The following is a 23,389-nucleotide window of genomic DNA, read 5'->3' as shown; positions in this document are numbered from 1 at the left end:
GGGGCCCTATGGACAGGGCACTAGATCTAGAGTCAGGGTGGACCCGAGTTCAAATCTTGCTTCAGGCACTTAGTAGCTGTGTGACCCTCTGTTTGCCTCAGTTTCCTCATCTGCAAAATGGCTGTTAATACTATTACTTACCTCCCAGGGTTGGTGTGAGGATCACATGAGGTATTTGTAAAGTACTACATTGATAATGATGGTGATGATGTGAAAGTTATCCTTTTCTACCTCTCAGTTCACAAGGCTTCCTCCTGGATGGCTACGTTCTTGGATTTTAATTGCCAGCTCACTCTTGCCTAGGAATGCAAGTTGTTGGAGTTTGAAGATGCTGCTGTGAAGGGGCCAGGTCTATTCATTCATTTTTTTGATGCCCTAAGTCTTTTTTTTTCTTTATAGAAATGTTGGGCTGGGTTTAGAAACACCTGGGAAGACTTACATGAACTGAATGTCAAGTGAAGTGAGCAGAACCAGGAGAACACCATACAGTGATGGCAATATTGGAGGGATGAGCAGCTGTGAAAGACTTGGCTATCCTGATCAAAACAGTGACCCAAGACAATTCCAAAGGGCGTGTAATGACCAATGCTATCCACCTCCATAATAAACTGAGTATAGAATAATGCTATTCTTTTTTTCTTTATTTTGCTTGCAACATGGTGAATATGAAAATATGTTTTACGTGACTTCCCGGGTATAATGGTTGTCATAATGCTTCCCTTCTCAATGGGAAAGAGATGGAAAGAATTGGGAACTAAAAATAAGGAAAATGACTTTAAAAATGTAAGAATCTATATCTTTTTATCACTGGTGTCAATGAAAGATATGGTGGGGAAACTAACCACTCAGCATGTGGAATTCTTTTTTTAATGATTTTTGTGTTTTTGACGTTTTTTAAAATTAATTTTAATTTATTTAAATTGATTTGTTACTTTAAAGTACCCAGTTATGGGAGAACATTGTACCCAGTAATGGCAATAGTGGACGATGATTATTTGTGAAAATTTGACTACTCTCAGCAATGTAATGATCTGGGACAATCCTGAAAGATTTATGATGGGGAATGTTATCCACCTCCAGAGAAAGGACTGTTGGAGTCGTCTTTCACATAATATGATTGTGGGGTTTTTTTGGGGGGGGGTTGTTATGTATTAGTTTGCTCTTACAACAATGACCAATATGGAATTGTGTTTTGCATGGCAAAAATACCAATATAAAAGAAAATAAAATACCCAGTTAAGAAAAATGAGGACACTAATGCATTGTTGGTGGAATTGTGTGCATACAGAATTCTAAAGATGAAAGGCTGGATAGAGAGTGTGATTTAAAAAGAGAAAGCCAGTGGGGAGCCATGAAAGTGTGTGTGTGTGTACAGAGTCACTATATGGGGAGAGAAAGAATGGCTGTCATCATAGTATTTATTCAGTGAGAGATTCACAAAGCATTTTACATATGTTATCTCACCTGATTCCTACAACAGCCTAGGAGGGACATGTTATTATTATCTCCATCATATGGATGAAGACACTGAGACTGAGAGATTAAGTGACCTGCCTAGAGTCACACAGCTAATAAATATCTAAGGTTCCATTTCAACTCTGTCTATCCCGGTTCAAGTCTGAAGCTCTGCTCTATCTATCCATTACCTTTCACCAGCCATCCTGTGCAATTTTTTCCCACGTGGGTCCATCCAGTGTTTAGAGGATTTTTCTTGCATTCTCTTGGATACCAGAAGAACGCACAAGTTGTTCATCATTTATAAATGAGCTCATTCTCTCCATCTGATAAGCCCACTTTCTTTTTCTGATCATATTTTTTGATGGTATTCTTTAATTCTGTGCCTTAGAATCTAGGCAACTGAAAAGCCATTTCCTAACATCCATCCATCCATCCATCCATCCATCCATCTATCCATTCATCCTTTCACCTATCCATCTGTCCATCCATCCATCCATCCATCCAAATGATTATAGTTGATAAAACTTGGTTTCAGAGATGCTCTGTGATGCTTTGGATATTTATTCTATTATTTGAATTTTTATTACTTGTTTTTTAACCCTTACTTTCTGTCTTAGAATCAATACAAAGTATTGGTTCCAAGGCAGAAAAGCTGTAAGGGTTAGTTGATTGGGGTTAGGTGACTTGTCCAGGGTCACACAGAACATTTATATTTCAGCTAGATCAGTGGGCCAAAGTTAAATGGATACAGCCTGTGAGAGGATAGCAGACACTAACTCATTTGACACTAAGAATGTTCTACGTTAAATTGTTATTAATCTTTCTTTTTGTTGGTCAGGCCTGGAGAAGTCTGTTGTATGCCCTTGCCAAGGGCAGCAGGGATTACAGGTTTTCCTTTCCCCAATATATAAGTCAAACCAGGAGGAGTCAAATTGCATCCTCAGTCTTTCGATTCCTTCCTTAATTTGCTATCTTTGATAAGCAGCAATGATGAAAATACCACTTGTGTCCCTAAGGGCTTCTGGGACTTGTCTGGGACTTCATAATTCGTAGGGATACCATCAGGTCCTTTTTAGTCACTGTCATCTGTGTCATGTCATGTCATGTATGTCATGTCATGTCAGTGTCATCCCCCATGAATCCAATTCTACATACATTTCTGAAATGTTACGATGCTCAGGGCTCTGAGAAGGGTGCTGAGGATACAGACAAAAATAAAAAATAATCCTAACCTCAAGGAATTGATGGTACCTGAATGACATCAAAAGGAGGTCAGGGTCATCAGATTTAAAAACAAACAAATGACCCTTCCATCTTAGAACCAATACTAAGTATTGGTTACAAGGCAGAAGAACAGTAAGGATTAGACAATAGTGGTTAAGTGACTTGCCCAGGGTCACCCAGCTAGGAAAGGTTTGAGGCTAAACTTGAACCCAGGACTTCCCATCTCTATCCACTGAGCCACCTAACTGCCCCAAATGGCCATCTGATTTAATGAAGCTTATGAAGCATCTATCATGGCCTAAATCCATATCCTGGGGAAATCTTTCTATTGTTTTTGTAAGGTCAGTAACAAGTTGCCTTGATGGGGAATCATCAGTTACCAGCATGTCTCTCTTCCTCCTTTGACTCTTATGGAATTAGCTTCCTCCCGGTGATATTCACACCATTATTTCTTGAAGGAGAAATAGCTGCTTTCTCCTAAAAGCTCCCAATTTCCCCCTACTCTTGGGAAATACTCAGAGCTATTACTTTGTCCAAATGTTCAATTCTTCTTCTTTCCTCTACTAGATCTCATTTTTCTACTTTCCAGCATCTTGAAGCAGATTAAGATTCTCCTCTATTTCTTTGGGTTCTTTATCTCTTCTTTGAAGCTCTTCTTTCGTTTGTTCCAAGGAGGCTCCATTCTCCCTGGCAAACTGAAGAGTAGAGATACATTCCACTAGAGGTTTCACCTTCATCTCAAGGATGGAGGCTAACATATATGAACATCCTCTCATTTCTCCTGTTGGTGGATAGCATGGTGCTGGTAGCATCAAACCCCAGAACAAGCAGAAAATCCTAGAAGAGACAAGGAATATTCAAAGAAATAGGGCATTTCTATCCACACAGAAAAGACCAAGTGGATGAAAAATCTCTATTGTCCAGATTTTAACATGCAGTTGGATAGACACCTGATAGAACTTGTTAGTAGCTATAACTAAGACAGAGTAGAAATGGGCCATAAGTTAGGCATGGCGTAGACCAGGAGGAGGAGGAATGTGAGCCAGATTGCTTTCAAAAAATGTTAAAACTCCTTTGTGGACCCAAATTTTCCATGAAAGCACAGACTAATTTTTAAAAATTCTAACATTCTGTCAATGTTCTTTTATGGAAGAATGGTACGAGGCATGGAATATATCTGCATCTAAAGGATTAAACACAAATTACACAGAGGAGATCACTAGAGAGGCACCCAGAAATCATGAGAAGTTTGCAATGTGGAAGCAATAAAGAACTCTGAAAAAGGCTAGCCGTAAAAATATCATCAAAGAATTATATGATAGGAGGAAATATAATAAATTAGTGAATATTCATAGTCTAATTAATCAATTAGTGTGATAGGTAGGACTAAGAGATGACAGGTAAACAACCAAAATGTCTTACTGGGGCTCTGGCTATGTTGAAAGAAAGTGAGAATAATCTCTAGCACATTGGATGGTCCCTCCAAGATGAACTTTTAGGAGGCCACAGATGAGATGATACTATCATTTTGGTCAGAGACCAGTTTTCCCCAACTTTGCCACCCAAAGTCTTTGGGATTTTGATGTTGTTGTTCAGTTGTTTCAGTCATGTCTGACTCTTTGTGACTCCATTTGGGATTTTCTTGGCAAAGAGACTGTGGTAGCCATTTCCTTCTCTGGTTCATTTGACAGATCAGAAAACGGAGGCAAACAAGGTTAAGTGACTTGCCCAGAGTCATACAGCTAGTAAATAAGTGTCTGAGGCCAGATTTGAACTCAGGAAGATGAGTTTCCTTGATTTCAGATCCAGCACTCTTTCCACTTCACCATCCAGCTGACCCTTAGTTACTAGCTGCATAAACTTGAGCAAGTCCCCTCACCTCTGTGTGCCTCAGTTTCCTTTATTATAAAATGAGAATAATAATAATAATCCTATCTCCCAGTCTTGTTGCGATGATCAAATAAGACATTTGTAAAACCCTTAGCATAGTGTCTGGCCTATAGTAGGTGCTCAATAAATATCTATTTCCTTCCTGAGCTGAGTTTTGAAAGAAGTCAGAGATTTTAAGAGGCAGAAATGAGTGAGGGCATGCCAGGCATGATGGCAAAGAAATAGAAATGGGAGGTGGCTCATTCTACATCTGGAACCATCAAGTAGGGAATTTTTTCAGGACCAAATTATACATAAAGAAGAGGAATGTGTAATAATTCTGGAAGAAACGTTGGATTCATATTGTGAAGGACTTTAAATGCCAAATAGAAGAATTTGAAGTCCACACCCATAACTTCCCATCCCTGAAATGAAGGAAGTGAGTTTTGAGGTTGGGGAAGAGTTCTCTGTCTCTGTCTCTGTCTCTGTCTCTGTTTCTCTCTCTCTCTCTCTCTCTCTCTCTCTCTCTCTCTCTCTCTCTCTCTCTCTCTCTGTCTCTTGGTCTCTGTCTCTTGGTCTCTGTCTCTGTCTCTGTTTCTATCTGTCTCTCTCTGTCTCTGTCTCTCTCTGTCTCTTGGTCTCTGTCTCTGTCTCTTTGTCTCTGTCTCTCTGTCTCTTGGTCTCTATCTCTCCCTCTCCCTCGTTCTTCCTCTTCCTTTCTCTCTCTCTCTCTCCCCCTCTGTCTGTCTCTTTCTATGTTTGTCTGTCTCTAGCTTACTTGCTTTCTGTCTGTCTGTCTGTCTTAGAATCCATATGAGTATTGGTTCCAAATTTGAAGCCAGGACCTCCCATTTCCAGGGCTGGCTCTCTATCCATGAAGCCACCCAACTACCCCTGAGATATTCTCTCTTGAAGAGGTTGTATCTTATCCTGGAGCCAAGAGAGAGCCATTGGAATTTCTTAAGCAGGGGAGTGAAGCAGTCCAACCTGATAATAAAGCTTTGGCGGTTGGGTGGAGACCAGTGAAAAGATCACTGCCTAGCCCAGGGCTGCAGGACCCTGGATGCCTTTGGTGATGTTAGTGGGATGCTCTTGCTGGTCCTGTTCTCTGATGGGAGTGATCTTTTCATGGCTATTCCCAGCTGAGTCTCCTGTAATTCTGCTGCTCACCCCCTTTCACAATCAGGCGTAAGCAGCAATGGACTTCCCTGGTTTTGAGTCAGAAGGGCCATGGCCTGGAAGATGTATTCTTTGGGGGCTCCAAAGGCAGAACTAGGTGCCATCTTAGAGACTGATCTATAGACTTGAGAGAAGGAAAACTTCCTAAACATGAGAAGCGTCCCAGAGTGGAACGGGCTGCCTCACTGGTCCTTATTGAAGATCTGCAAGCAAAGGATGAAGGACTGGCCAGTGGTCTGGAACCGAAAGGCAGATTGTAGAGGCTGGACTCACGTCTGACAGCCAGGTCCTCTGGAATCCTGCAATTTCCATGTCCTGAACCACTAGATGGTGCTTTGAAGCAATATAATCACATCTCAAGAGTTCCACGGATGGGCAAAACCTTCTTAGCTGAATGCAGGCCACTGTCTGACTCTGCAGCCTTTCACATGAAATAGAGTAACGCCTAAGTCTTTATGATGTGCCAAGCGACTGTGGCTACAGATAGAAGAAGGCAACCATTCTTGCTCCTAGGAAACGGTGTGCTTAGTATAGTGCCTGCCAGACAGAAGACACTTAATAAACGTTGATTGATTGGTTAGGAAGCTAGATAGGACACCTAGAGGAGACGTTAGCCTCAGGGAGATGGAAAGACCCAGAAGTCTTCAGGGTAAAGCTGTGGGGCAGATAACAAGGCCCAGGAGGGCACAGAGGTCTCGAGTGGAACTTTGAAGGAATTTAGGGATTCTAAAAGGCTGCGGGAGGGAATCTGGAACAGCCAATGCAAAGGCAAGGAGCAAAGAAATGGAGTCATAGAAAACATGGCTCCTTCCCTCAAGGAGTTTCTTCCTAGAATGGTGGAAATGATAAGATGGTAGCAGTTAGATATTAGACCCCAAGGAACACAGGAGGGCAGAAAAGGCTCCCTTTTTTCCTGCTACATGCAGAGAAAAGAGATTTCATTAGAGAGGGTCACATGGGGTACAGACCATAAATGTTCTCACTGGGTAGTTCATGGGAGGGACTCCTTTCCAGCTGGTGACATCAAGGAAACCACATAAAGAGAACAGAGACTCAGCAGGGCCTTAAAGATGGCCAGGATTTCAGTGGGTGGTAGAGAGGGCATTTCATCTGGGTACGGTAGTGCAGCGAAACCCCTAGAGGTAAAAAAATATTATAATACAACATAACATAACATAATATGATATAATGTAATATAACATAATATAACACAATATAATATAACATAATATGATATGATATGATATAATACAATACAATATAATGCAATGTCATAAAATATAATACAATATGACAAATATAATACAATAATATATAATATAATAATATATAATGTAATATATGATATGATATGATATGCTACAATACGATACAATACAATGTAATACAATGTAATATAATATAATATGATATGCTATAATATATAATATATAATACAATACAATACAATGTAATGTAATGTATGTAATGTAATGCAATGTAATGTAATGTAATATAATGGAATGGAATGGAATGGAATATAATATGTAATGTAATGTAATGTAATGTAATGTAATGTAATGTAATGTAATACAATACAATACAATACAATCTAATCTAATCTAATAATATAATCTAATATGATATAATATGATATGATATAATATAATATGATATAATATAATATAATATAATATAATATAATATAATATAATATAATATAATATAATACAATACAATACAATACAATACAATACAATACAATACAATACAATACAATACAATACAATACAATACAACACAACACAACACAACACAACACAACACAACACAACACAACACAACACAACACAACACAACACAACACAACACAACACAATACAATACAATATAATATAATATAATATAATATAATATAATATAATATAATATAATATAATATAATATAATATAATATAATATAATATAATATAATATAATATAAAAACATGTGTAGGTAGGACACTGGATTTGGAGTTACAAAAACCTGGATTCACATTCTACCTTATATATTTGCTATGTGACCCTTGACAACTGACAACTTCTCTGTGCCTCAGTGTCCTCATCTGTAAAATCAATGGAAACTCTTTCCAGCTCTAAATCTGTGATCTTGAGGAAACTTCATGCCGGAGATATAGAAGGTTAATATCAATAACTGTCCATAGCCAGAGAGCTATTTCCAACAGTCAGAAGAACATAGCAATTGATCGATCACTCAATAATAGTCACATATGGGGGTCACGGAACAGAGGGATTCACTAGAATCTCTAGATGGCCCCATAGCAAATCCATTTAGTCCCCTTCTGGGAGAAGATACTAGGATACTTCATCAGTTTTCTGTATTTGTTTGCAGGCTTTTGTAGGCTGTATCTGCTTCATTTTTTTAATGGAGAGAAATAAAAACTTGCTTGTGCCTGATACACATTTGGTAATTTAAGTGCTTATAAAGGAGCTTATTGAGCCTTGATTTCAGGCTTTCTTAACCTGGGGTCCATGAGTCTATTAAAAATATATAATTTGGAACAAAAAAAATTCAAACATGGACATTAGGACATAAAGTAATTCAGCTTGGGTTGTAGGTCATCACACCAATGTCCCCCTGGCAAGTTTTAGGAAGGCAGATGGCAGGTGCCATAAGAACTATGACATCATGTGTGACCCTGGGCAAGTCACTTAACCCCCATTGCCTAGCCCTTACTATTCTTCTGCCTTAGAACCAACATACATTATTGATTCTACAAGAGAAGGTAAGGGGTTAAAAAAATAACTGGTATTGCAGAACCACAGATTTGAAAGGAACCATAGGATCATAGATTTAGAGATGGAAAGGATCTCTGAGGCCATGGAGTACCATTTGCTCATTTTACAGGTAGGGAAACTGAGTTTCAAAGGTGTTTAATGACTTGCCCAAGGTCACACAAATAAGATCTGAAAAAGGATTTGAACCTGAATTTCCCTGAATTTTAAGCCAAATAGTACTTGTTACACCAAAGCTGGAAACAGGCTTCATCATGAGTCTTCTGGAAGTGTGATTGGGCTATTTTTCCATTCAAAGTTCTTGAGTCTTTCTTTACAATGTTGTACTTATTTGTTTTGGTTCTGTTCACACTACTCTGCATTAATTCACACAATGCCAAGGACACATTAACTGGCTCAGGGCTATGCACCATGAAATGCCCATTAAGTTTCCTCTCCAGATACCTCTGAATCTGCATTTTTATCTCTTTAGCCATTTCTTAAATTTAACTTTTTATCTCCCTCTCATCCCAACCTCCTCTAATGGAAAAAAGAAAAAAAAAACAGTCCTCCTAACAACTAGGTCCTTGTTGAATTGTGTCTGACTCTTTATAATTTCTGATGGAATTTTCTTGGCAAAGATGCTGGAATGGTTTGCCATCTCCTTCTCCAGCTCATTTTTACAGATGAGAAACTGAGGCAAACAAGGTTAAGTGACTTACCCAGGGTCATACAGCCAGTAAATGTCTGAGGCTGGATTTGAACTCATAAAGAGGAGTGTTCCTGATTCCAAGACCAGTACCACTTAGCCAGTTATTGACTTGGTTTTAAAATATAATTCCATCTATGTTTTAGTATCTGTTTATTGATTTTGTTAAATATTTCTCAGTTACATTTTAATCTGGTTCTTGGCACACTCAGGAGTGATTTGTCTAGCAAGTGTTTGAGGTCACATTTGAACCCAGGGCCATGAATCTGTCTCTGTCTCTTGTCTCTCTCTTCTTGCCTTCTTTGGTCTAGTAGTGGGAGGCTGCGTCACGTGATTTAGGGGCGTGGTTTCCAATTCGCTTTCCAGAACGATTGGAGCGATTCACAGGCGCACCAAGAGAGCATCGCGGAGCACTGGGGACCCCCAGCAACTGCCATCTTTCCAACCTGATGGTCACCCCCTTAAATGCCCCCCCCCCCCCCCCCCAGGCCAGGGACTGGCCCGAGGCCTCACGGACAGGCGCAGGAGGCGGGAATCCAGCTCAGCGCTCCAACCCCTGGACCAGAATGCCTTTGCGTTCTCACAGCAGGGGGTCCTGCCGCGTCTGATTGACAGAACGCGAGGCGGCGCGGAGGCGGGCACGGCGCCCCTGGTAGCTAGGCAACGGGAAACACTGTGGCCGGCGCGCAGTCAGTTTCTCCTCTCCGGACAAGCATCCCGAGTCCCTCGCCCCGCCAGGGCTCACATTGCCCAGAGGAGAGAGCGCCCCGCGCCCGGAAAGGCTCGGTGAGTGGTGCAGGGGCCGGGAAGGCGCAAAGCGCACTCAGGCTGGGGGAGGGGGAAGCAAGAAGAAGGGTGAGGGAGTAGACCGGGTAGACCCTTTGCTGTGTGTCCCGGGGCCAGGCTCTTGCCCTTTCTGCTCCATCAGAGGCAGCTAACAGTCCATCTTCTGCCTCCATGCTTTCCCCTGGGCATCGAATGCCCTCTACAGAGTTGCAAAGTGGAGAGACTGCTGGATGTAAACTCAAGAAGACCTGGGTTCAAATCCTGCTTCTGACATTTGCTAATTTGGAGATCTTGGGCAAGTTCCTTCACCTGGATAAGACACAGTTTCCCCATCTGTGATATGAGCAGGGATGGACTAGTCAAGCCACTAAAGTCCCTTCTAGGTCTGTGGTCCTTTAGAATCGTCATTCAAGGCTCACTTCAAGCACTGAGCCCTTTCCTGAGGTCTGACTGTTACCTGCTACAAACATGGAACATTTATATAGATTTCGTATAGAAACTGGTTGGGAGGTACTAAGATATTAATATCTCGATTTTTCCAAACTGAGGTGAGTTGCTAGGTTTGTCCACAATTTACTGCTAGTCAGGGTCAGAGGTAGCATTCCATCGGAGATCTTAACTTCAAGTCCTGATTTTAGCCACTAGAACATACAGCTGCTGTGTTCTTCAAGCCCCTTGCACCTACATGAGGGCGAGGGTGTAGGTTTGAAGGTGGATGGCGCTTTGGGTTAGAATCCAAAAAGCCCAGAGTTCAAATCCAGCCTCAGATGTATGACCTAGGCCAAATTATTTCACCTTTGTCTGCCTCAGTTTCCTCATCTGTAAAATAGGGAGAGTAATAGCACCTGCCTTCCGGGATTATTGTGAGGATAAAATTTTAAAATATCTGTAAATTGCATGCTAATAATAATAATTATAATAATTATAATAATAATATTCCAGCCCTTCCAGGAGGATGTAAGCTCTTGTAGGGTCAAGCACTGCTTGTTCTTTTCTCTTTATGCCCTTATGATCAGCAGAGGACTTTGCTCCAGTGGCTACTTGATAAATACTTGCTGACGACTTGACTTGAACTGAATCTGTAACGATGAGGTGGTTTATGCTAGAATGAGAACTGTGAAGAGTGAACACCTAGCAAAAACCCAACTGGCCACCCAGTTCAGACGTCCTCCATTTTTATGTATGAGGAAGTCTGAGACCCCGAGAGGGAAGCACTTCTCCAAAGCCACCCATCCAAGCGAGGGGCCAAGCCGTGGCCAGAACGGACGTTCCCTGATTCCAAATCCTGGATTTCTTCCTTTCTCCAAGATCTCGTCCCACTCCAAAAGTCTGACTTGACCATCAAGGATTTGTTTCTATTTCTGGGAGTGCGTCTGTGTTTGACTTTCAAGGGTTTGGGGAAGAATGTGGGGATCTGTCTTAGCTTTGCTCAATCCTGTTTTATCTCCTCTCCTAGATCAAGATGGCCCAAAGCAATGCCCGCTTACAGCGTTTACATTCCCAAGATCGCTCAAACAGGGAAGACTCAATCGAGATGCAAGAAGGCCAGCCTGCTCCAAATAGAACCAGTATTGGGGCTCCCATCCTCCAGAAAAGACTGAACTTTGTGGGCCCCAAAGATCCCTCTATGCAGATGAAAGTCCTGAGCTTTGTACACAATACCAAAGCCCAAGACCGGACTCGAAAGCGACAGCAGCCCATAAAGCTGGAACCTCTGGTAGGTCTCGTTGGGTGTCAGCTTCTTCCCTTGTAGAATGAGGAGCTCCTAGTTGGCTCTAGGAATCTCTACCAGCTCAAGAGCCTCTGATCGTGACATTGGATATCGAGGAAGCAATGGACTCAGATTTGGGGTAATGGAGCCATTCTGGACGCCAGGCTCGTGAGAGCAGGGAGGGAGAGAGTCCCAGGGAAAACTAAGGCTTCTTTTCTGGTAGGCACGTGGATAAAGGAAGGATGAAGGCTCAGGGAGGATTGTCAAGCTCAGATATGGGACAAAGAGGGCACTAGGACTCCTTGGGGCATTAGGGCACCATTTGGTTTGCTCGACTTCTCCTTCACAACTCTAAGTATTAATAACGAGTCCCAATGAGTCCTCAGCTGTGTGATCTGAGGCAAGTCCCTTAGCTCTCTTTGCCTCAGTTTCTTCATCTGTTAAATGAGCCAGAGAAGGAAATGGCAAACCACTCCAGTATCCAGCCAAGAAAACCCCAAATGGGATTATAAAATGCCAAACACAACTGAAAAATGACGGAACAATGAGTCATGTGAGCACTAATCTAATGTCTCATCTGGTGGGAGTTGGGGGACGGGTGATCCAGGCTTGCTGAAAAAGGCTTCCAGCACAATCCTAGCCACAGACTGTTTGCTTTCCAGCCTAACTGAGCAGGGAGAGGCTTCTCACCCCAAGGCTGGCCCCACCTTGATGAATTCTTGGATTCTGGTCAAGCCATGAAACAACAGCTGACCTTAGAGGCTGCTTTCAGCTTCTGGGTTGACCTTTTGTGATCTTTTAGAGTGCTTTCATATACAATAAGAATAACAAAAGTCGATGATAAAATATCATATATTTAAATATCATATAGCATTCTAACATGCCGGGATATATTATATTAGCATATTAAAATATTGATAGAATAGAAAGATGACTATTTCACATTATGTCAACACAAAGTAGAAAAATCATTTTCTTATTTAATAAACTGATCAATATCTAATATTAACATAATTATTACAATAAAATTATATATACTATTCTAGTTTTAAACTCTACTGATTTTTGAGACACTCCATTAATAATTCTAAGGATAATTAGACATAATAATATATATATATTAGATAATATATATAATAATAATATATTAGAATACAGGTAAAGATAATAAATTTAATAATGATACACATTTATATACATTTAAGGCATACAAAACTCCTTCCTGATAACAACCCCACAAGACAAAAATTAGGGATTGGCATTTATTAAATACCTTCTGTGGACCAGGCACTGTGTTAAGCACTAAATGCTAGGAGGAAACTCCCTCTATCAATACAGGTCAGCACCTAAAGGCCAATTGTCCAGGACACTGAGAAACTGAGCAAATGACTTGCTCAAGGTCATATAACTACTACATATCAGAGGTTGGTCCTCCTGGCTTTGAGGCTGGCCTTGTAACCACTACTCCCAATCTGTGAGATAGGTAAGATTCTCTGTTTCCATTGGGTAGGTAGGCTGTTGGACCTGGAGATAGGAAGACTTGAGAATTCACCCTCAACTGTTTGCCAGCTGTGTGACCTAGGCAAGTCATTTAACCTCTGCCTGCCTCAGTTTCTTAATATGTAAAATTGGATTTGTAACACCATCTATTTCACAGAGTACTTGTGAAGATCAAATGAGATAACACGTTAAAGTGCTTTGCAAATTTTAACTAAATAATATATCAAAGTAAATATCTATTATTTAACTAAGTAATGTATACTATATTAATGTATATTCATATGTAAATATACATCAAACATTGTACATTATGTATAATAAATTATATATGTTATATATTTATATAAATACAAATTTATGTTATATATACATATATATATTTATATATTTAGAAAATTATATATGTTATAGAAATTGTTAATTTTTTTACAGATGTGGAAACTAAGACAGAGCAAATCAGTTACTTGCCCAAAGTCACACAGATATTAATTGTCAAGAGCTGAGATCTGAAGCCAATTCTTTTGACAAAGACCACTGTACTTTTTAAAAAACCCTTACCCAGTCTTAGTATCAATTCTAAGGCAGAAGAATGGTAAAGGCTAGGCAATCGGGGTTAAAGGACTTGCCCAGGGTCACAGAGCCAGATTTGAACCCAAGTTCTCCTGACTCCAAGCTGGCATGCTACCCACAGTGCTTCTTTGCTGTCTCAATCAATGCACTTTTCATAGTTCTCTGTTGGCTCCGTGGCAGCCTGATGTCTCCAAAACATAACGCAGGTTAGAAGAAAGCTTAACATACTTTCCAAAATTAATTTATGAGCTTCAGCAGTTTGAGCTGAGTACAGACTAGCTGGGAAAGGGTGTCAGCCTCAGCATCCACACACCTGTAGCTTAATGGAATTCTAGCTACCATCATGGAAGAGTCCAAATGAGACATGGGGAATACCGAACTACCAAACTTTAGGGAATACATTGATGGGTTTCTCCTGGAGACCCAAGGGCTGCTGCCCACCACAAGTTTCTAGCATAACATATGCAACCCAACATGTCAAAAAATAAGCAAATACCCAGGGCCACAGGGAGCAGAATCCTTCCTTCCTTCCTTCCTTCCTTCCTTCCTTCCTTCCTTCCTTCCTTCCTTCCTTCCTTCCTTCCTTCCTTCCTTCCTTCCTTCCTTCCTTCCTTCCTTCCTCACTTCCTTCCTTCCTCCCTCCCTCCCTTCTCTCCCTCCCTTCTTCCCTCCCTCCTTCCTTCCTTCCTTCTGTCCTTCCTTCCTTCCTTCCTTCCTCCCTCCCTCCCTTCTCTCCCTCCCTTCTTCCCTCCCTCCTTCCTTCCTTCCTTCCTTCCTTCTGTCCTTCCTTCCTTCTGTCCTTCCTTCCTTCCTTCCTTCCATCCTTCCTTCCTTCCTTCCTTCCTTCCTTCCTTCCTTCCTTCCTTCCTTCCTTCCATCCTTCCTTCCTTCCTTCCTTCCTTCCTTCCTTCCTTCCTTCCTTCCTTCCTTCCTTGCTTCCTTCCTTCCTTCCTTCCTTCCTTCCTTCCTTCCTTCCTTCCTTCCTTCCTTCCCCTTTACCTTCCATCTTAGAATCATACTGTGTATTGGTTCCAAGGCAGAAGAGTGGTAAGGGTTAGGCAATAGGAGTTAAGCAGCTTGCCCAGGGTCACACAGCTACGAAATATGTGAGGCCAGATTTGAACCCAGGACCTCCCCTCTCCAAGTCTGGCTCTCAATCTACTGAGCCACCCAGCTGTTCCAGTATACATGTGTGTGGGTGTGGGTGTGGGTGTGGGTGTGGGTGTGGGTGTATTTCTAATAACAATGATAACAACAGAAACGATGTCCCTTTTAGTCTCCCTTTCCATGTTGCACTCTGGGTAGCTGTATGTTTTCCTTAGCCCTAGCCCTAACCCTCAAGCATGATATCCATCTGATAAGTTAACACGCTCAGGAAAATACGTGACCCCTTTCCTAGAATGACGAGTGCCATAAAACCTAGTATTTTCTACTCTTCACTAGCATGGCTGGGGAGAAGGTTCTAAGTGTTCTCAATGGAGCGCCAACCTAGCCTCCCAGTCTTGTCCCTCTTGACTGCCCCTCATCTGCTCTGTGCCCTGGCCCAGGGATTCCCAACCGCATTGAAGATGAGATGCTTGTTTACATCAAAAAAGTTCCCTGGGACCCCGCAAGGCAGTCGTGACTCCACTAGGAATTATAGCAGCAGATGCAATAGTACTTTCAAATGAGTTTCTTGTTGATCAATACTACAGCTAGGTGGTGCCGTGGATCAAATACTGGACTTGGAATATTGATATTTTGTAACAGTTCAGTATTTTTCAGTCTTGTCTGATTCTTTGTGATCCCATTTCAGAGTTTTCTTGCCAAATATACTGGAATGGTTTTCTGTTTCCTTCTTCCACTCATTTTACAGATGAGGAAACTGAGGCAAACAGGATTGAGCGACTTGCCCTAGTGTCTGAGACTGGTTTTGAACTCATGAACATGTCTTCCTAATTCCAGTCTTGGTGCTCTATCCACTGTACCACCTATAGGTCCAGACTCCAGAATTGAACCTCAGAAAGTAATAGCAGTGAGACCCTGGGCAAATCACTTAACCGCTGTCTGCCTCAGTTTCCTCAGTTGTAAAGTGGGAATCATAATAACCCTTCCTTGCAAGGTCATTATAAGCCTCAAATGAGATAATAATGATAAAAATTTTAGCATAGCACCTGGAAAACAGAAAGCATTTAATAAATGCAGATGCCTTTCTCTTCCTTCCTCTACAGAGAGTTTTGGGAGGAAAGTAATAAATAGGAGTGCAAGGCATTATTCAGACCATGAAATATAGACCTCCTCCGAGGTAGATCTCTTAAAATTTAGCCTCGCTTATACTCCCCTACTTAAGGTCAGGAAGAATCAGACACAAGTAAAAATGACTGAACAACCATAAACACTAGGAATCAGACACCATGTCAAATATTTTCTAGATATTATCCACACTACAATTTGAAGTAGGTGCTATTCTTATCATTTTGTAGTTGAAGAAACTGAGGCAGATGTTAATGACTTGCCCAGGGTCACACAGCTATAGTGTGGTGCGGAGGTGTCGGACCTACTACCCATGCAGCCAGCAAAACTCCTGAGTACAGATTAAACTCCCAAACCATATTAAAATATAAATGGGAAACATTTAACAACATCAAAAAAATGACTGGTTGAACTATGTCTCTTATGGTAATCCCTACATATGGATTTTGTAGAAATAATTTTCTACGCAAAATAATTTTCCCACAATTCCAATAATTGAATAAAGTTTTCTCACATGACAGAAAAATTGGACTAGACCCATAAACTAGATACAGAATTGAGACACGAGATAAAGTCAGGGCAGCTCACTCACAACTCCCTCACAGGTATAAATTTAGCCCTTTAAAACTCCTCAGGTATGCCTTTAATCTCTGATAATAGAGGAGGCTGAGGCTGGGGGTTCTCTTGAGCTCAGGAGTTTGAACTTCAGTGGGCTGTCACTGGGTATTCATGCTAAGACTGGCACCAATATGGTGAACTCCAGGGACAAGGAGTAACCAAACTGCCTAAGAAAGGGCAAACCAGTCTAAGTCAGTAATGGAATAGGTCAACAATACCATGCACACTAGCAGTGAGGTCATGCCTTGTGAATGGGCACTGTACTTCTAGAATGAATGAAATAGTGAGACAAAACAGCGAGGGAGAAAGGGAGGAAGGAAGGAAGGAAGGAAGGAAGGAAGGAAGGAAGGAAGGAAGGAAGGAAGGAAGGAAGGAAGGAAGGAAGGAAGGAAGGAAGGAAGGAAGGAAGGAAGGAAGGAAGGAAGGAAGGAAGGAAGGAAAGAAGGAAGGAAGGAAGGAAGGAAGGAAGGAAGGAATTAGGGAGGGAAGAAAAATAGAGGAAGGGAGGGAGGGAGGGTGGAAGGAAGAAGGGAGGGAGGGAAGAAAAATGGAGGGCAGAAGGAATTATGGTAATCCCCACACATGGATTTTGTAGAGGAAGGGAGGGAGGGAGGAAGAAAGAAGGAAGGGAGGGAAGAAGAAATGGAGGGAGGGAGGGAAGAAGAAATTGAGGAAGGAAGGAATTATGGTAATCCCCACATATGGATTTTGTAGAGGAAGGAAGGAAGGAAGGAAGGAAGGAAGGAAGGAAGGAAGGAAGGAAGGAAGGAAGGAAGGAAGGAAGGAAGGAAGGAAGGAAGGAAGGAAGGAAGGAAGGAAGGAAGGAAAGGGGAGGAGAAGAGAGGGAGGAGGAGAAGGAGGGAAGAAGGGAGAAAGAAGAGAGGAAGGGAGGTGAAAGGAAAGAAGGAAAGAAAGAGGGAAGAAAGGAAAGAAGGTGAAAGGAAAGGAAGAAAGAGAAAAAAGAATGAATGAAGGAAGGAAGGGATGGAGGGAGAGAAAACCTTCAGGAGCTTCTCAGCTAAGTCTTACTATTAGGCTTTCCTTTTCAAATTCCCCCTCCACCCTTCATTATAAAAGCATAGTATTTTGCAGTTAATACATCAATCAGTAAATATTTGTTAGGTAGCTACTAGGTGTCAAGCACAGTGTAAAATGCTAGGGTTACAAAGAAAGAAAAAAGACAATCCCTGCCCTCAAGGAGCTTACTCTCTAATGAGGAAGACACCATGTAAGCCAAGAGAGTTTCTTTTTTAAACCTTTACCTTCTAGCTTGGAATCAGTACTGCATATTAGTTCCAAGGCAGAAGGGTGGTAAAGAATAGGCAATTAGGGTTAAGTGACTTACCTAGGGTCACAGAGTTCAGTTAGGCAGTGTCTGAGGTCAAATTTGAACCCCAAACAGGGCTTAGTTTCTTCATCAGTAAAATGAAATTAGGAAGTCCCTTCTGACTCCAAATCTTGTGCACTTAAGAAGGACTGGAAAAAGTGGAAATGGGAGTATTTGGTAGGGAAATGAGTGCATGCCAACTCTTCTACCCTGGTTTATCCCTGTACTTGGCAGCAGCTAGTGATGTAGAAGAGGATCATACGGTGCAGTGAGCCTTTGATGCTGAGCCAGTAGGCTCTGGATTCAAGTCCTGTTTCTTGAACTTATTGGTTTATGACTAGGGACAATATACTATGACAAGCTTCCTGAGCCTCTGTATCCTGTAAACACAGAGGACTGTGTCTCTGTAAACAGAGGAAAAGAATATGTATTTGCCCTCCCTTGGGGCTGTGAGGAGGGCATTTCCTAGAAACAACCCATAGAAATAGGGACCAAAGCTGTGGTGCGTTTCTGCTGGTGTAGGTCATCGCAAGCACAAATGAGATCAAGGGTAGGAAGAACAGGGCAGGTGAGGACATTCTGGGGATGGGCTGACTGGAGGAGCCAGAAAATAGACCAGGAAAGCTGTGGCCTCCCTGCCAGAGGTCAGGACCCTAAAATCAGACGGGAGTTTCCAGAAAATCGGGCAAGAGAGAATAGCCGTAAGTAACAGGTAACAAATGTAAAACTTTTTTTCTCTTCAAAGCCTGTGCTAAAAGTCTACCAGGATCACATGCAGCCAGACTACATATATGCACAGAATCGATTAAAATTACTTCGTTCTGGATTGCTCCAACCGAAACCAGAATCTTTGCAGAAAATACCATCCATTGAATCACTTGCTTCTGATGTTTCAGGAGAACAGAAAAAAAAACAGGTACTCTATTCACATTTAATTAACTTTGGCCTCCTTTTGGGATAAATAGGGTTTTACTCACAAAAATAGAAATATTTTCTTCTTCTTCTTTTTAAATAAAATCCTTACCTTCCATCTTGGAATCAATACTGTATATTGGTTTCAAGGTGGAAGAATGGTAAGGGCTAGTCAATGGGGGTCAAGTGACTTGCCCAGGGTCACACAGCTGGGAAGTGTCTGAGGCCAAATTTGAACCCAGGACCTCCCATCTCTAATCCACTGAGCTACCCAGCTGTCCCTCAATAGGAGTATTTTCTATCAAAGATCACATCCAAAAAAGATAAATGTAAACTTGAGCAAGAGAGGGTTACTTACTGTGGCTTTTAAAAGAATGATGAACTTGCATTATATTAAAGCTGACATTCTTACATATGCCTTGGTTTAGATCCGAATGTTGTCTACAGAAAGATTCTCCCCCACCCCTCCTAAACAAGTGCGGGTCAGTAGCGGGAGAACAATGTTTCAAAAGCAAGTTTCAGCAACTTACCCTTCGCTCATATTCCAAGACCGAGAAGATGTCATTAAAGCCAACATTAGAGATCCTTTGCAAATTATCAAAATCATATATGAGAATAAACATCTTGGATTCCTGTATTTGGTTCCGGCAGTACCAACGTCATCCATTGAATATGATCCCTTTAATTTGAGGTGAGTTATTAGGCAGGAAAGCAAATCTCAGAGATAACGGCCAATTCCCAGTTGGTTGTGATTTTCAAGACTTTGCGATAACTGTCACAAATGAATGCTCATGTTTGTTGATCGCCCAATAATTCTACTAGCTATTATATTACTGACTTTTCCCAAGTTATTTTTCTGTTAATTATTTATTATTGTAAAATGACAAATAATTCACTATTGGTTATTGAAATAGTCTTTCTTAGTATACTTGGTTATGTCAAACAGTTAGTTCTATGCTGTGCACAGGGCTTCTTTTTCCCTTCTGAATCTAGAATTGTGGGAACGTGCATACGATTAAGGATTGGATTTGTAATTTCATTGGTGTCCCCCAAATTTATCATAAATATGACCTCAATGACCTCTACCCCTATATGTTAATGGAGGAAACACACAGAGAGCATAAATATAAAAAGAACAATGAAAGGGACAGCTGGGTGACTCAGTGAATTGAGAGCCAGGACTAGATATAGGAGGTCCTGAGTTCTAATATGCCCCCAGATACTTCCTAGCTGGGTGACCGAGTGAGTCACTCAACCCCCATTGTCTAGCCCTTACTACTGTTCTGCTTTGAAATCAATACATAGTATTGACTCTAAGGTGGGAGGTGAAGGAGGAGGAGAAGAAGAAGGAGAAGGAGCAGCAGAAGCAGGAAGAAGAAGTAAGGAAGAAGAAGAAGAAGAAGAAGAAGAAGAAGAAGAAGAAGAAGAAGAAGAAGAAGAAGAAGAAGAAGAAGAAGAAGAAGAAGAAGAAGAAGAAGAAGAAGAAGAAGAAGAAGAAGAAGAGAAGAAGAAGAAGAAGAAGAAGAAGGAGGAGGAGGAGGAGGAGGAGGGAGGAGGAGGAGGAGAAGCAGAAGAAGTAGAAAGATTGAAGAAGAAGGAAGAAGTAGAAAGAAGAAGAAAGAAAAGAAAGAAAGAAAGAAAGAAAGAAAGAAAGAAAGAAAGAAAGAAAGAAAGAAAGAAAGAAAGAAAGAAAGAAAGAAAGAAAGAAAGAAAGAAAGAAAGAAAGAAAGAAAGAAAGAAAGAAAGAAAGAAAGAAAGAAAGAAAGAAAGAAAGAAAGAAAGAAAGAAAGGAAGAAAGGAAGAAAGAGAAAGAAGGAAGGAAGGAAGGAAGGAAGGAAGGAAGGAAGGAAGGAAGGAAGGAAGGAGGGAAGGAAGGAAGGAGCGAGCCTTTATATCCAGAGGTGTTGGAAAGGTAGGGTAGGGTGGTGCAAATGGACCTTAACTGATCCCATTTATAAAGCAACAGGAACCCTATGGCTTTTATCACAGATAATTGGTCCAGAAAAAGAAATACCTTCAGTTGCAGTTGCTTCAAGAAAAAAAACAAGAGAAAAGATTTAGCAGACTGTCAGAGCACTTATAGATTGTCATTCGCCCAGCCTAAGGGAAGCTAGCCACATAAGTCCTGGGGCAAGAGGGGAGCAGAGTTTACCCAATAAAAGTCAGCTTCAAAGAGGAGGGCAGGAGTAGAGAATGCTGCTGGCAGTGGCTGAAAACTCTTGTCAAGCTTGTCTTAGCTTTCTGATCCTAGAATGCTCAGGGCCAATGGGTAACGGGTCCTAACTAAACTCATCTCCTATGCATCTATTCTGACTCACGTTATCCCAAGCTTTCATGCTGAACTCCCACTGCTGACTGTTTTCAATGGCTCGATGACTTGACTCATGCCGACTCCCCCATTTGAACCCCGAGCTTCCTGCTCTCTCTGCTGTGGGTTTTCCCCTGACACCCGGCATCTCCCTCACACCTTTACTTCTGCCTCTTTTCTGGTTTCCTTCAGGTTTCTGCTCACGCTTTCTTCCAGAAGCCTTTCCTCATCCCCCTCCTCCCCTTCTCCTCCAAGGTTCCCTTCTTCTGCCTCCATATAAATCTTGGACGCGTCTTCCTATCTATATTGTCTTTCTCATTAGATGGGGAGTTCCTGGAGGACATGGACTGTCTTCCTTGTTTATGCCTCAACCACCTCCCACAATAGTCGGCCTAGAACAACACTCACTCAATTTATAGCTAACTAGAGCATTTTAATTAAAAAGAGTTTATTCCAAAGTTTACAAAACCAAATAAAATAAGCATTTTCACACACAAAGAAAAACATCTCACGTAAAAGAAATGACAAATCTCTTCTCTGTTTAGCTTATTCTTCTTCAGACCTACATGATAAATCCCATCCACAAATGTCCTCGCCTTCCCCACCTCCCCCCGCACAGAAGGCCTCATCCAGGAGTCCAACGTGCCCCCCAAATTGTCTTTCATGTTTTCACCTTTCGGTTTCCTCTCTGGAGGCGACAGTCCCGCTTTATCCTTGCCGTGCTTGTTCTGTAGCTGTGTGTGATGTTTTCTTGACTCTGTTCATTTCATTGTTCATTATGCTGTCCAGACAGAGCATTTATGAAGTCCTTTCTAGGCACAGACAGTACAGTATGTAAGGCTAGATTCTGCATGCACGTACCGGCCATGCGACTTTGGGTGAGTCATTTAACCCCGTTTTCCTCGATTTCCTCATCTGCCAACTGGGGTTAACCTACCTCAGAGGACTGTTCTAAAGATCAAATAAAATAATAATTTAGAATAATCAATAATACTCTTCAAACCTTAACATGATATAAGATGTGTGGTACTGTTCAGTTGTGTCTGACTCTTCAGAACCCCATATGGGGTTTTCTTGGCAAAGATATTGGAGTGGTTTGCCATTTCCTTCTCCAGCAGCTTAGACAAGCAGAAGTTAAGTGACTTGCCCAGGGTCACACAGCTAGTGTCTAAGGCTGGAATTGAACTGGGTCTCCCTGACTCCAAACCTCGCTCTCTCTTCATTGAGCCTCCAAGAGATGTATCAATACTAGCTATGTGCCAGATAACACGATAAGCGACGAGGATACAAATACAAGCAATCAAGAACCGTTTCTTCCTCTCGGTAACCAGGAAGTCTAGTTTAAGGCCAGCAGGGGAGATTTAAAGGTGGCACAAAGGCTCCCTGCAGGACCCTTCAGCAAAGGCCAGGAAGGGAATTAGAATTCTGGATCTGGGCCAAATGAGGCCACAGTGGTCCCAGGGATGGGTCTGCTAGGGAAATGATGGAGACGACGACTCGGAGGGGGGCGGCATGGGGTGGAGACGGCCACCAAGTGATGATCCACGAGAGATATTCCTGGCTAAGACAGAATAACTGAACTTAATAACTGACCCGACTCTGCCTGGGACTAAGGATAAGGCACCACATTCTCTTCCCAGGGGAAGGAAGCACAGGAGGCAGTCCGTAAGTGCTTCTCAGCAGAACTTGGGGGGGAATCATGTTTATGCTTCTCTCCATGCAGTGCTCGAAGGCTTATCAAGCATTTTCCTTACACAAATCAGATAGGTAGCACCAGTGTTAAGATCTGCACTTTAAATACCAGTACGTTTCAGTTCAGGACATTTTAGTGACTTGCCCTCCGTTGGGGCAGCTAAGTGACCAAGTGGACGGAGCTCTCTGCAGTTAATTCCCACACTGTCCTATTCCTTGTGGCCATTATCCTTGGCTAAGTGCCCTTCATGGCATAGTTGATACCGCTTGGATATGAAGACCTAGAGTTGATTTTAGGGCCTATTGGATGCTAAGTCGAGGCAATCGTCTCAGAAGAAGGCTTGTACTGGCCTCTAAAAAGCTGAGTGGCTCCATGGATGGAGAGCCAGGCCTAGAGTCAGGAGATCTTGGTTTCCCCCAGAATCCTTTGCTCAGAATCGATCTTATAGAAGAAGAAAAAAAAGACTTGATGATATAACGGTTCAATTAAATTCAAAACTATTTATGGGGTGCCTCTCACTGAGCCAGGCTGGGGATTCA

At 41.7% G+C, this 23,389-nt stretch overlaps 1 protein-coding gene across 2 annotated transcripts in view; it reads left to right on the top strand.

Moving 5' to 3' along the window:
- Window positions 1–9,550: 9,550 nt before the first annotated feature.
- Window positions 9,551–23,389, top strand: part of DNAH6 (dynein axonemal heavy chain 6) — a 224,010-nt gene continuing 210,171 nt past the window's right edge. The window contains exons 1-4 of one of the 2 annotated variants that reach the window (XM_001380022.5): window positions 9,551–9,979; window positions 11,436–11,696; window positions 18,683–18,853; window positions 19,278–19,540. In XM_001380022.5, the coding sequence (XP_001380059.3) occupies window positions 11,442–11,696; window positions 18,683–18,853; window positions 19,278–19,540 (689 nt within the window). In that variant the 5' untranslated portion in view covers window positions 9,551–9,979; window positions 11,436–11,441. The remainder of the gene's footprint in view (window positions 9,980–11,435; window positions 11,697–18,682; window positions 18,854–19,277; window positions 19,541–23,389) is intronic. The other variant, XM_016428162.2, reaches the window with a different exon arrangement.

This window comes from Monodelphis domestica, chromosome 1 (assembly GCF_027887165.1).
Source record: "Monodelphis domestica isolate mMonDom1 chromosome 1, mMonDom1.pri, whole genome shotgun sequence".
In the NCBI taxonomy this organism is placed as follows: Eukaryota; Metazoa; Chordata; class Mammalia; order Didelphimorphia; family Didelphidae; genus Monodelphis; species Monodelphis domestica.
Note: the sequence above shows the minus strand (reverse complement) of the source record. Positions and strands in the feature narration are given on the sequence as shown.